Source organism: Trachypithecus francoisi, unplaced genomic scaffold (genome assembly GCF_009764315.1).
Source record: "Trachypithecus francoisi isolate TF-2019V2 unplaced genomic scaffold, Tfra_2.0 Lachesis_group20, whole genome shotgun sequence".
NCBI classification, from domain to species: Eukaryota; Metazoa; Chordata; class Mammalia; order Primates; family Cercopithecidae; genus Trachypithecus; species Trachypithecus francoisi.
This window is the reverse complement of record NW_022681466.1, coordinates 61,005,676-61,019,801: the sequence shown is the minus strand read 5'-3', so window position 1 is coordinate 61,019,801 and position 14,126 is coordinate 61,005,676. Positions and strand designations below refer to the sequence as shown.

The 14,126-nt window shown below is 42.8% G+C and overlaps 1 protein-coding gene across 1 annotated transcript in view; it reads left to right on the top strand.

Annotated features, from left to right (window-relative positions):
* Positions 1-12,339, top strand: part of LOC117067683 (protein shisa-6-like) — a 147,529-nt gene extending 135,190 nt beyond the window's left edge. Inside the window, exon 3 of the mRNA XM_033184527.1 lies at positions 11,430-12,339. Within this exon, the coding sequence (XP_033040418.1) occupies positions 11,430-11,551 (122 nt within the window). The 3' untranslated portion in view covers positions 11,552-12,339. The remainder of the gene's footprint in view (positions 1-11,429) is intronic.
* The last annotated feature ends 1,787 nt before the right edge of the window (positions 12,340-14,126 follow it).

Here is a 14,126-nt window from a genome sequence, read left to right as displayed (position 1 = left end):
TTTTTGGTGGTTGTTTTCAAATTAAAAAGTAAAGTACGAAGAGAAAAACAACAAAAAAATGGTGCATGAGCTCACTAATCCCAGATAAACTCTAAATATTACAAAAATTAAAATAACACGTGCTTAGAATATTCGAGCATTAAAGAAAATAATAAAAATCAAAGGCAAATGCCTCCCTCCCATCAGCCTCATCCCTCTCCTCCAAGGAAAGAAAGTTTTAATAGATTGCGTTCATGATTATTTCCAGAAAAAAATTATTGCTTGTATAAATCATCGTACCTGGAATGGACCTATAGATATTTTCTTTGTATGTCTTTTTATTGTTATTTATATAAAAGAGGTCATACCTAAGTGTTGCTCTGGGTCTTGCTTTTTTAGTGTTGTTTTTTCAACTTTCTGTATCTTGGAAACTTTCTCACACCAGCACATACAGCTCTGCCTCCTCCTTTTTAGCAGCTGCATAGTATTCCATCATGTGTGTTGAATTCCAGTTAATATTAAGTCCCTCACTGGCAGAAACTATTTGCAGTCAATCCTGTACTGTCTAGCCTGGTCGAGATATTATGGAAAATTTTGAGGACATGTATGTAAGGTAAATTTCTAGCAGCAGGAAAATCGGTCAAAGGCGTGCCCTTCAAATTAGCACTACTGATTTTTACTCCCACCAGCGGGAATGAGGTGCCCATTCTCCTGGCACTGGGTATCATCAAATTCTTTGGTTTTGCCAAACAGATTGGTTTCCTAAAAAGGTATCTTACATTTTGCTTTCTGTTTTCTTTTATGAACAAAAGTCTGTAGTTTATTCAGATTTCCTTAGCTTTTACCTAATACCCCTTTTCTGTTCCAAAATGATATTCAAGAATACCACATTACATTTAGTTGTCAGGTTTCCTTAAGCCTTTCTTGGCTGTGACTGCTTCTCAGGCTTTCCCTGATGACCTTGGCAGTTTTTTTGTTTTGTTTTTTGTTTTTTTTTATACTTTAAGTTCTAGGGTACATGTGCACAACGTGCAGGTTTGTTACATATGTATACATGTGCCATGTTGGTGTGCTACACCCATTAACTCATCATTTACATTAGGTATATCTCCTAATGCTATCCCTCCCCTCTCCGCCCTCCCCACAATAGGCCCCGGTGTGTGATGTTCCCCTTCCTGTGTCCAAGTGATCTCATTGTTCAATTCCCACCTATGAGTGAGAACATGCAGTGTTTGGTTTTCTGTTCTTGTGATAGTTTGCTGAGAATGATGGTTTCCAGCTGCATCCATGTCCTTACAAAGGACACAAATTCATCCTTTTTTTTTTTTTTTTTTTTTTTTTGAGACGGAGTCTTGCTCTGTCGCCCGGGCTGGAGTGCAGTGGCCGGATCTCAGCTCACTGCAAGCTCCGCCTCCCGGGTTTACGCCATTCTCCTGCCTCAGCCTCCCGAGTAGCTGGGACTACAGGCGCCTGCCACCTCGCCCGGCTAGTTTTTTGTATTTTTTAGTAGAGACGGGGTTTCACCGTGTTAGCCAGGATGGTCTCGATCTCCTGACCTCGTGATCCGCCCGTCTCGGCCTCCCAAAGTGCTGGGATTACAGGCTTGAGCCACCGCGCCCGGCCAAATTCATCCTTTTTTATGGCTGCATAGTATTCCATGGTGTATATGTGCCACATTTTCTTAATTCAGTCTGTCACTGATGGACATTTGGCTTGATTCCAAGTCTTTGCTATTGTGAATAGTGCTGCAATAAACATACGTGTGCATGTGTCTTTATAGCAGCATGATTTATAATCCTTTGGGTATATACCCAGTAATGGGATGGCTGGGTCAAATTCTATTTCTAGTTCTAGATCCTTGAGGAATCGCCACACTGTTTTCCACAATGGTTGAACTAGTTTACAGTCCCACCAACAGTGTAAATGTGTTCCTGTTTCTCCACATCCTCTCCAGCACCTGTTGTTTCCTGATTTTTTAATGATTCCCATTCTAACTGGTGTGAGATGGTATCTCATTGTGGTTTTGATTTGCATTTCTTAATTGAGAGTTAAGGTTAATCATATTTTTATATATCCATTAGCCTTTTAAAACATTTTCTTTCTATGTGTAGTGGGGTACTACCTATTGGGTTTGTTTTTTGTTTTTTTTTTTTAGTTTTGGTGTATTTTTTCTAGTTATTATTTGTACTGTGTGTCTTTTTATTACTGACATGATGGAGTTTTTTGTAAATAAAGGGAAAATGACTTTATCTCATGTATTGAAAATATGTCCCTGGGGTATAGTGTGTGTTTTATCTTTTATCTGTGGTATATTTTTCCGTAGATAGTTTCAGCCATGCACGGTTATACAGAAGTACCATTCAAGCTCCGTCTCAGCTTGTCAGAGGCCAGCTCTGTGCCTGTTCTGTGGGCACGTAATGCATTTCAAGCAGGCTCTAAAGATGGAGAATTGCTCCCCCACCCCTCAAGCTACTTTCGGTTTTATTTCATGACCACAGTATACTTTTATTACCCTGTTTGCCCACCCGATTTTCTGGGGCAACTCCAGTATCATTTAACTTTATTTCCGTCAATAAAGATAATTCGTTAAATGCTTAAAAATGTGTAATCTAGTTTGCCAATCTTTTCTTAATGAATTTGGGATTTGTGTACTGCTTGAAGATTACAGATAAATACATTCATGTTTTTAGAAATTCTAGAGTTTTATTTCTTTCTTGGCAGATTTTGTCATCAAGTCTTTTTGTATTCTCCCCTCAGTGATGACTTGTGGGTATTTTGGTCCCTGAGTTCTTAAAAATGGACACTCTTTGTGGCCTTTACTCTTTTTTTTTTTTTTTAATTTTTACTATTTATTTATTATTATCTTTTTTTTTTTTTTTTTGAGACGGAGTCTCGCTCTGTCGCCCAGGCTGGAGTGCAGTGGCCGGATCTCAGCTCACTGCAAGCTCCGCCTCCCGGGTTTACGCCATTCTCTCGCCTCAGCCTCCCGAGTAGCTGGGACTACAGGCGCCCGCCATCTCGCCTGGCTAATTTTTTGTATATTTTAGTAGAGACGGGGTTTCACCGTGTTAGCTAGGATGGTCTCGATCTCCTGACCTCGTGATCCGCCCGTCTCGGCCTCCCAAAGTGCTGGGATTACAGGCTTGAGCCACCGCGCCCGGCCTTTTTTTTTTTTTTGAGATGGAGTTTCACTTTGTCGCCCAGGCTGGAGTGCAGTGGCACGATCTTAGCTCACTGCAAGCTCTGCCTCCCAGGTTCATGCCATTCTTCTGCCTCAGCCTCCCGAGTAGCTGGGACTACAGGCGCTTGCCACCACACCCGGCTAATTATTTATAGTTTTAGTAGAGATGGCATTTCACCGTGTTAGCCAGGATGGTCTCGATCTCCTGACCTCGTGATCCTCCCGCCTCAGCCTCCCAAAGTGCTGGGACTACAGGCGTGAGCCACCGCTCCCGGCCTGTGGCCTTTATTCTTAAAGGATAGTTTGGCAATGAATAAAACCCTCAGGTAACAGCCACTTAACCAAAAGCCACCAATCAGTCTGTCCATCTATCTATCCATCTATCCATCCATCATTTATTTAGATTATAAACAAATAAAACAAAAAATTGTTTAATTGTCAATCTAGTCTCCAGCTACCCAGCATAAGAAAGGAAACAGAGAAGTACTTTTTATACTTTTTTTCTCAGTTACATTTTTCCTCTTACCTACAGAATTATCTGTTATATTAAAATCTCTATCATTTCAATGAATTTCTTTGTATCTGTATAATACTACATATGCACGCATCGTTAAACAATATAATGTGTTGTGTTGCATATTTTAAAACTCTCTCTGTGTCATGTCATCCTGTTTTTTTGTTTGCTTTGTGCATTCATCATTATGACTGAGAACCATCCATGCTGATATTTAGAGCTCTGGTTCATTTAATTTCATTACATTTCATTTGTACTGCATAGGAGTACATTGTGTGAGTACACCACTATTTATGACTTTTCTCTGGCTGGGAAGACAAATTTTTCCTAATTTGTCTCTATTACAAACTGTATTGCAGTGAACATGCTGGTGCCTATCTCCTTATGCACGTGTGAAGTTTTATCTAGGGTATATACCTAGAAGTAGAATGGCCAGTTTCCTGCTATATCCACATTGAACTTTATTAGTCATTGCCAAAGTGCTTTTCAAAGCAGTTGAACCGATTTATACCCCACCAGAAGGGTACATGAGTTCCTGTTTCTGCTTATTCATGTCGGTAGGCTCAGGCATTTTAATTTTTGCTAGGCTATTGAGTGTGAAATGATACTTCATTATGGTTTTAATTTGAATTTCCCTGATTACTTGTGAGATTGAACACTACTTTATGTGTATTCGCCCTTCGGGTTTTCTCTCCTTTGAGTCGCCTATGCATTTCTTTTCCCTATTTTTTTTTTATTGGGTTGTTTACTTTCTTATTAATGTGAAGTTATTTACATGCTCTAGAAAGTAATGTAAATATACTTTTTTTGTCTTTGACTTGTAGTTTCATGATTGCTTTTGATGTATCACAGTTTAAATTTTTTTTTGTTTTCTCTCTAGTTTTTGACTTAGTCAAAACTAAGTTCTTAGTCCTCGACTTGATTTCTGTGTGTGTTTTTGTGTATATTTGCATGTATGTGTATGTTTCTATATTTTTCCCCTATTTAGTGAAAAGTCTGGACTTTTTTCTGAAGAAAGTTTTTCTGTTCTCCCTTCTTTTCATTATTTTCAGTGAAGTTTTTTTTTTTTTTGGAAATGGAGTCTTGCTCTGTCGCCCAGGCTGGAGTGCAGTGGCGCAATCTCGGCTCACTGCAAGCTCCGCCTCCCGGGTTCACACCATTCTTCTGCCTCAGCCTCCCCAGTGACTGGGACTACAGGCACCCGCCACCATGCCTGGCTAATTTTTTGTATTTTTTAGTAGAGACAGGGTTTCACCGTGTTAGCCAGGATGGCCTCGATCTCCTGACGCCATGATCCACCCGCCTCAGCCTCCCAAAGTGCTGGGATTACAGGTGTGAGCCACCACGCCTGGCCTATTTTCAGTGAATTTTTAGTTAGAGGAATGGAATCAAAACATCTTCATTCAAAAATAATAGTAAGCTCTTATCTCAAATAATACCGCTAGTACTTAAATACTACTAGCACTTAACACTAAATACTTAATGCTAGTACTTAAATGCAGTAATAGTAGTGCTTAAATAATACTAATAGTACTCTTCTAAATGCTTTGTGTATTCATGTAACATATAACATATATAATTCATATTATATGTAACATATATAATATGTATTGTATATATTAACTCATTTAACCTTCTCAAAGACCCTATGAAATGGGTATCATCATTGTTTTCCTTTTGCATTTGAGGACACAGACACACAGAGGTTTGAATCTTGTCAATCATTTCCAGATAGAGTGTCCCTCCACCAGTACACTGTCCCGCCTCTACAAAAATGAAAGGCTCAAAATTCTTAAAAACATTGCTGCACTTTCTGTAGGTTTTGTGTTGTATGATGCTGGCTTGAGTTTTCTCCTTTATTTTTTAAAATGGCATTTCACCAGGGTATATCTAGATATCGTTCCCTTTTAATGCATAGTCTGGTACTTGATTCTTTCTTTTGATCTAAAGACCAAAGTCTTCCATCTGTTCAGAAAAAAAGAAAAACTATTAACTTTTAATTATTGCTTCTGAACTCTCCCTTCTGTCTCTCCTCTGGGAGTGTTATTTTAAATAGATATGACTCCTAAAGTTGTCCTCTGTGCCCTGTCTTTTCTCCCACAGTTTTTATCTCTTTGTCTTTCCCCTCCGAGTACCCAGTGCCTTTCTCTCATTGGACTCTGCTTTATCACTTTCCTTCTGTATCTGTTCTCTAGTCCAGACCTACAACCCCAGGCAAACTGTGCTGATCAGTTTGTTTCCCCCTCATAGCTGTTGGCCTAATCTCACAGATGCAAAATTCTGTTAAGTCTTACAGAGATCACCATTTGGATATTATCTCATTTTTTCCCTCCTTTCCTTGCACCAAATCTCTTTCACAGAGAAGCTTTCCCTCCGCTTGCTTTTTTCTTTTTTTTTTTTTTTGAGACGGAGTCTGGCTCTGTCGCCCAGGCTGGAGTGCAGTGGCGAGATCTCAGCTCACTGCAAGCTCCGCCTCCCGGGTTTAGGCCATTCTCCTGCCTCAGCCTCCCGAGTAGCTGGGACTACAGGCGCCCGCCTCGTCGCCCGGCTAGTTTTTTGTATTCTTTAGTAGAGACGGGGTTTCACTGTATTAGCCAGGGTGGTCTCGATCTCCTGACCTTGTGATCCGCCCGTCTCGGCCTCCCAAAGTGCTGGGATTACAGGCTTGAGCCACCGCGCCCGGCCTCCTCCGCTTGCTTTCTTATCAGAGACATCTGCATCACACACTCCAGGAACCCAGCCACGGTCCTCTCTTTAGCTTGAATCTGCATCCTGCCTGGGGACAGTTGTCCTTTGGTGCTGTCTCTAGGACTTCTGAATTCTGCTGAGATTTGGGAAAGGCATGGAGTTCTGATGGGAGGTCGAGGCAGCCTGGGCAGTGACTGAGCTAAAATGAAATCTTTGTTGCTGTAGGGAGGGTTGTCAGTGGTGAAGGTGAGGGGGCAGTGGCCGAACTAGAGGTATAGACATCACCAGGATGCCGATTTGCACCATTCGGTTCAGCACGTGGTGGAAGGCATCCTCTGAAACCGGAAACCACCCTTGTCGCTGGCTGTGGACTGTGTGTCTGCCCGTCCTATGAATGGAACTGCTCATGTGTCACAGAACTTTGGCTTACTTCTGTTCAGAGCTCTGCTGGATATACATGGTTGTTTCTCTTGAATTGCAATTTGGTCACAGTTTGCCCTCTTTTGTCCTCTTACCCTGATAAGCGGCAGATGGGCAGAGACGGCAGGACACGGAAAGGGGAGGTTCTTTGTGTTACAGCTAACAAATCCTGTGATACCTACTCATATAATCATGAGTTCCTATCATCAACCCATTGACTTTATGCATCACCAAGGAAAAGAAGAGGCACTGACTCCCCTCTCTTCTCTTTGCCTACCTAGGGCTTCACTTTTTGTTTTTCTTGAGATGAAGTCTCACTCTATCGAGTAGCTGGGACTACAGGCACATGCCACCACACTTGGCTCAGTTTTTGCATTTTTAGTAAAGATGGGGTTTCACCACGTTAGCCAGGATGCTCCCAATCTACTGACCTCATGATCTACCTGCCTCGACCTCCCAAAGTGCTGGGATTACAGGTGTGAGCCACCGCACCCGGCCCGGGGCTTCACTTTTAACCAGCCCTTCTTCCCTTCATGCTGCCTTTGTTCATATTAAACTTTGGAGGCTTCTGAGAATGCAGATCATTCTAGACCTTGACCCTGGGTCCGGCGGAAGACTGACCTGTCACTGGTCCAAACATAGTGGTTCATGAAGGGTTGTCCTTGGACCTAAGAGCGTTATCAGCATCATCTGGGAACTTGTTAGGAATGGAAATTGTCAGGCCTCTCCTCTGACCTACTAAATCTGGGATTCTGGAGCCGGGACCCAGTGATCTGTGCCATCCAGGAGAGTGTGGTGCACACGTAACTTTGAGAACCACAGCTCAAACGAAAGCTGAAACTGTCATTGTGCTTTTTCCACCTCAGCCTCATGAGCAGCTTTCCCGAAAAGTGTCCCAAAGGATGGCTTTGAAACACATAAAGGCTCCGTAGACAGTTCAGTGATCACTGCCTTGTGAGAAGTCCCTAGACTTGGTTTTTATGTAGCTTTTCATTAAACTCAACATTTTCAAACGGATTTGACCAAAGAATTCTTTATTCCTTTCAAAAGTTCTTGGTGCTGCCTCATTATGCCCCAGCATCTTTTATTTTTCCCCCGACTCGAAACCTCAGTACTTCTAAGCTTCAGCTTCTATGAACCTGGGTATCACCAAGTAGAATTCTCCAGACCTAACATTTCTACTGTGCCTTGGTCACTGTCCTAGAGAAGGGTCACAGGTGATTTGTTCAGGCCACAGTGGTGAGGTGGTCAGTGTGAGAGTGTAGAAAGATGGTGGACTTTGAAGGCAGCTAGACCTGGTTGGAAACCAGAATCTACCACCACTTAGCTCCATGAACTTGGGAAAGTGACCATTTTTCATGAGGTTCTTGAGAGGAGTAAATGAAGCTAGGTGTGCACACTGGATTGAGCATGAGATTTGGAGTCAGAAGACTTGGATGCAAGGGCCTCTATTTTTCCATCAAGAAAATAGGAGAATAATAATAATAAACAACTTACCGCACGGCACTGACTACAATTTTAAGTAACGCGTATATGTGAAAGATCTTTGTAAACTACAAAATGCTATATACAATGTTAGCTATTATTATGTCAAAAAAAAAAAAAACGCTATGTTTGCAGAGGCTCTGTTTCTCTGCCTGGTGCATAGTTGGTGATCCAGAAACTTCAGTTCCTTTCTAATGAGCATCACCCCGAGCCCCAGAGCAAGGCATAGCCCTGAGGGACCTTATTCCACCTGACAGATAAGAGTGATTTGTAAGTGACACAGGCGTAGTTTTATGTTCCATCTTCCTCAGTATCGATTTACTTATCAAATATGTTATTTATAAGAAGCACAAACATCAGTCCAAATTCTACAGGATGTATCACAGGTTCTGAATGAATGCGGGCCAAATTTATGAGGGTTCTGAGTCGTTTCTTCTTTTTCTTACTCTTCTGTTAGTGGGTGGGGTGCTGAGGAAGTGATGGAGTTACAAAAGGGTCCCAACTCTCCCCAGGGCTGTTAACAAACCCTTCCACACACCTTTGACCTCCCCCTTCTTCTTCCCCTGATGAAGACGTATTTCTCCAGATAGTGGAGTTCAGTTTCTGGAGTTGTCACATGGCCTAGGAGATGGGCAGAAGCCGTAGTTCAGTTCTAATAATTCTGTTCTTTTCTTTCTTTTTTCTGAGTTGGAGCCTCACTCTGTTGCCCAGGCTGGAGTACAGTGGCGCAATCTCAGCTCACTGCAACCTCCGCCTCCTGGTTTCAAGCGGTTCTCCTGCCTCAGCCTCCTAGGTAGCTGGGATTACAGATGTGTGCCACCACACCTGGCTAATTTTTGTATTTTTTTTTAGTAGAGACCGGGTTTCACCATGTTGGTCAGGCTGGTCTCGAATGCCTGACCCCGTGATCCACCCGCCTCAGCCTCCCAAAGTGCTGCAGTTATAGACATGAACCACTGCGCCTGGCCTAATAATTCCATTCTATAAACGTAAGGGTTGTGGCGACAGTATTTTACAGCAAGAATGCTCCTCCTGGAAAGCTGTGTGCCCTGAAGAAGGAGGTAACTTATTCCAGAAGGGAGGGTGTGAGGGAAACAGTGACAAAATTCTCCTGTTCCTGATGTGCGAAGACACCACTTCTGAGTGTGGTTCCCAAAACAGTGGCATTCGCATCGCCAGGGGACTTTGATAGGACTCTTGAGCCCTATCCTGGGTCTTCTGAATCAGAAGCTCTGGGAGTGGGACCCGGCACCTGTTTTAAGCCCTCCTGGCTATGCGGATGCATGCTTAGGTTTGAGGTCTCGGGTGAGAGGGAGGGAAGTGGACCTAGACTCCACTTTTCTGAGGAAGAGAGCTGAAGCCCTGAATATAAATAGTGGGTAGAGCTGAGTGCCTAAGAGGTATTCATTGAAGCCACCTGAATAAACTGAGCTTAGGTTGCTCCTCCATTTACGCTAAGGCAGTGGTTATCATTTCTAGTGGCACATTAGAATCACTAGAGAGTGTTTTAAAAATATACCTGCCTAAGCCTGGACCCCAGCCAATTGAATCAGAATCTCTGGAGTTGAGTCTGAGGGTCTGCATTTAAAAAACATTTTTACTTTAAGTTTCAGGATACATGTGCAGAACATGCAGGTTTGTTACATAGGTATACATGTGCCATGGTGGTTTGCTGCACCTGTCAACCCATCGTCTGGGTTTTAAGCCCCATGTGCATTAGCTATTTGTCTTAATGCTCTCCTTCTCCTCGTTCCCCTACCCCTGATTCCAGCACGTACCCAGGGTTGCAATCTGTTGATCCAGAGAGTGGCTTGTTAGGAAAATCGTGATTTGCATTGTCTTTGTATTTTCATAATTTTTTCCATTAGGCATTTATTTTACCTATTTATATGAAACAAATTACATATTCATACGGAAAAAAACACTTGGAAAATATAGAAAAGCTGAAAAGACAGAAGAAATAGCACTCATGTTCCTACTATCCAAAGACATTTGTCTTTGATATGTTGGTGTGCTTTTTTTCTATCTTTGTGTGTGTGTGTGTGTGTGCGCGTGCGTGTGCATGCATGCACCGGTTTGAATTTTTACAGCACTGTGATTCTATTTAGTGAACCGTTTCTGTCCATTTTTAAACTTCACATTATATCTGAAGTAGTTCTGTGCGTTGTTATAGCTATACATATGATTTTTAATACACTCTTGTGGTAACATGAAAGAAATGGTTTTTCTCCATTTTCACATGTGCATACTTGAGGAGGGCATTCAGGGAGGCCTTTCTTTACAATGCCTGTATTTCAAGCATACTGCAAAATCCTATTTTGAATGTCAGAAGTAGAACATTAACTTACTTCTCTTTGAATTTCTATCCACAATCCTAACCTGCCCTCCGTCTTTTCCTCCCCTTAAACCCACAGGTAGATATAGATATCTGCATTAGGCGGGCAGGGGATAATGTCTGCTGCAGAAAGTCAAGGAAGCGAAGCACATATATATTTTCTCAGTATTTTGTAACCACCATTCTATTTGTCAGCCTCAGCTGCTGTCGGACTTCTCTGAAGTCACAAGCTGTAGTCCCACAGGTTGTGGTGTGATTCATCAACATTAGGAAGGAAAAACAAATGAATAATGGTTGAAAGAGACAGAGGGAAGGTGAGATAAAGGAAGGAGCATTGGGACAAATAGACTAAGGTTCTGGTGTACCTTGCACTCAGCCAGAAATGCCAAAATCAAGCCATGTGTCTCCTTTGCTCTCCTATACGTTCAATGTAATGTTCCCAGGACTTTGTTCTTTGTTGTGTAGTTTTATATACATATATGTATATATACACTTATATATATTATATGTTATAGATCAGATGTGAATTCTGTTGTAGGGATGTGTATCCCTGTCTTCCCCTGAGTATATATATGTGTATATATACACTAATATATATACACATATATCATATATAATTATATATATGTATATATATTCAGTAATATATATAATTTTCATATATAATATATATTTTATATATATGTGTATATATATTCTTGACTGCCTCCACCTTCTGACTTAGCTGCTGGTATGTATGCCGTCACTGTTGAGTGAGGTACAACTGCGCTTGTCTTCCATGTTGGTGTCGTGGATGCGCCAGGTAATTCTGCCCCATCTTCTTGCAGGGCATTATGGGAAGGATGCTTACCGAAGTGGAGGACCTGATCTCCATAACTTCATCTCATCTGGATTTGTCACATTAGGAAGAGGACACACCAAGGGTACAGTGGAAACCATTTTTTACTAAAATACAGAGGTGGCCTAGGGAACCCCCATCTGAAATGAGAAGATGGTGTGGAGGCCAGAGGCTTGTCGGGGACAGGAATAAGCGGGGTGGTTCCATGGCAGCTTGTCCTGGTGACATGCGTGGCTTCTGACAGGAGTTACCAGGAGGTCACAGGTGTGACTTTAGAGGGCGATAGACTTCCAAGAGACACCCATCCCACTCCACCCATGGCGGGGAGCAGGACACAGATGCCGGCGGCTCCCTGTGGGAGGGGACCACGGGAGTGTGGTAGAAAACACTGCCGGTGGATGTAGCAGCATTTGCAATGTGTGTGTTCGCCTCTTGGCTATTATTCCTTTTCCTTTTGAAAGCTGCATTTTATAAACCAATGTCAACGTTCTGTACTGTGGTATCTAAGCCGGTGTGCATGTGGAGAGTTTCAGCATCCTCAGTGTGTCTCCGTAAACACTCTGGGATGTGGACACAAAGGTAGAAGGTTATGCAAACCTTCAAGCCTCAAGATGAAAGCTAACCTAGAGTTTCTGCTGAGCTGCTTTACGACCTAGCTGACAGCTTGCAGAGCATCTGTGCGGGGGGCACGGACTCCTCCTCAATTCTGTCTTTTGTTTAAACAAGGTCCTACGAGTGTTGTGAGCATTCTGTCACATCAAGAGTCACTGGATCCCTAACTCCTTTGATTACCATCCCAATACCTGTGTGCTGTTACAGATCAAATGTGAATTCTGTTGTAGGGATAGTGTATCCCTGTCTTCCCCTGAGATATGTGTCTTGTGTGAGTAAACAAGGAACTGTGCAATATTTTCTTACGTTCCATGCACCTACTTTTACAATTCCTTATGTGATGTTTGTTCACCCTATAGAGAAAAAAAAATCTGTATCTGTGTATGTATTTTCTGTTGTGTCTATTGGTGTCTAAATAAAGTTTATTGAGGATACAGGTGGCATTTGTGGCTACTAAGAGTTGCAGAATCAAACTGGGACCAGCTATCTCCAGAGTGGGAAATGCACTTCACAGTTACTCACTAAAAGATACATTCTGGGCCATAGTCTATCAACTCAAACCTGGGATTGCTGGTCCCCACATCATCCACTTTGTGATTATTACCTAGCACTGTGAAACAATTTACTCTCAAACTTAGCATTTTAAAACAGTAATAAACATCTCTTATCTCACATGGTTCCTGTGGGTTGGGAACCTGAGTGCTTTGGGCTTGGAGTCTCATGAGGTTGCCATCACTACGTCAGGCAGGGCTGCCTCCTCTGAAGGCTTGACTAGGGCTGGAGGATCTGCCTCCAAGATGCTTCACTCACATGGTGCTGGATGTTGGCAAGAAGCTTCAGTTCCTCCCTGTGACGTTCTCTCCCTGGGTAGCTGAGTGTCTTCACTGCATGGTGCCTGGATTTCCTCAGGGTGGGTAATCAGAGAACGAGAAAGAAGACACCGCGTCTTTGATGACCAATACTATTGGTTGCACACTGTTATTTTTGCAATATCCTGTTCTGAGTGGGTGTGAACTACACTGAGGCATGAATATCAGGAGCTGAGGACTGTTGGGGGCCAATGTGGAGGCCAGCTGCCACAAGCCTACAAACCTCGGAGCAGAGGCGGAAATACGGATTTCCAAACAGAACACAGCAACTCTTATGGAGGTTTCTCCACTGCCGTGGTTACTGACCCTTTCCCCTACCCCTTACCCTTATAGGGGTAACCAACCTATATAACGGGTATAGCCAACCCAAAACACCCAACACTTCAGCCAACAGAACTCTTTATACATATAATAAATATGATGGCTTTCGGTTCATGCATTCTTTCAACAAATATTTAATGAGGCCTGCTATGTGCTAAGCAATATTTAGAAGATACGGAGTTTACGGAGTTCCTTACAGAACTCACATTCCACTGGGGGAAACAGACAAAATAAATTATTGACAATAAGTACAAGGAGAAAAATTAAAGCAGGCAGCAGGGAGTGCAGTGGCAGGAAGCTGCTCTTGCCAGGGAAGGCCTCTCCAATAAGGTGGGAATTGGGGAAGTAGAAAGGAGGCCAGTCTGAGTACAGCAGGATAAAAGAGGACGAGAGTGGAAAGAGAGAGGATCCAAGCCATAGGGGAGCCAGATCATGCATTTATCCATTTGTGGACTTAAGGCTGCTTCCAAATGAACTGGACTCCATCATAGCCACATAAAGGTGATTCCCAGTCCCTATCTGTCCTATCAGTCACTGCTGCTCGGGACATCCAGGAGACTCTCCCCTGCCCATGCCTGTGGGGCTATGCTGTGTCTGATGCGCCTTATCTCCCATCTTAACTTGTTCTGTGGCACCACCTTCCCCTCCTGTGCGTGCATTGTTTGTTCTCCCCATTCACTATTTGTGCCGTATTTTTTCTCCCCATTCCCTTCTCTACCAAGGCTTCTGACACCTTCTTTTTCCAGGAATGTACCTTATGTGTATTTCCCTATTTAGAGAACAGCTGAAGTTTCAAGAACAAAGAATCTGGGTTTGAGGGTGGTGGTGTGGGTAGTGGGTGCAGGCAGACTTTGAAAATGGAGATTCCCTTTTTTAGAGGGAGA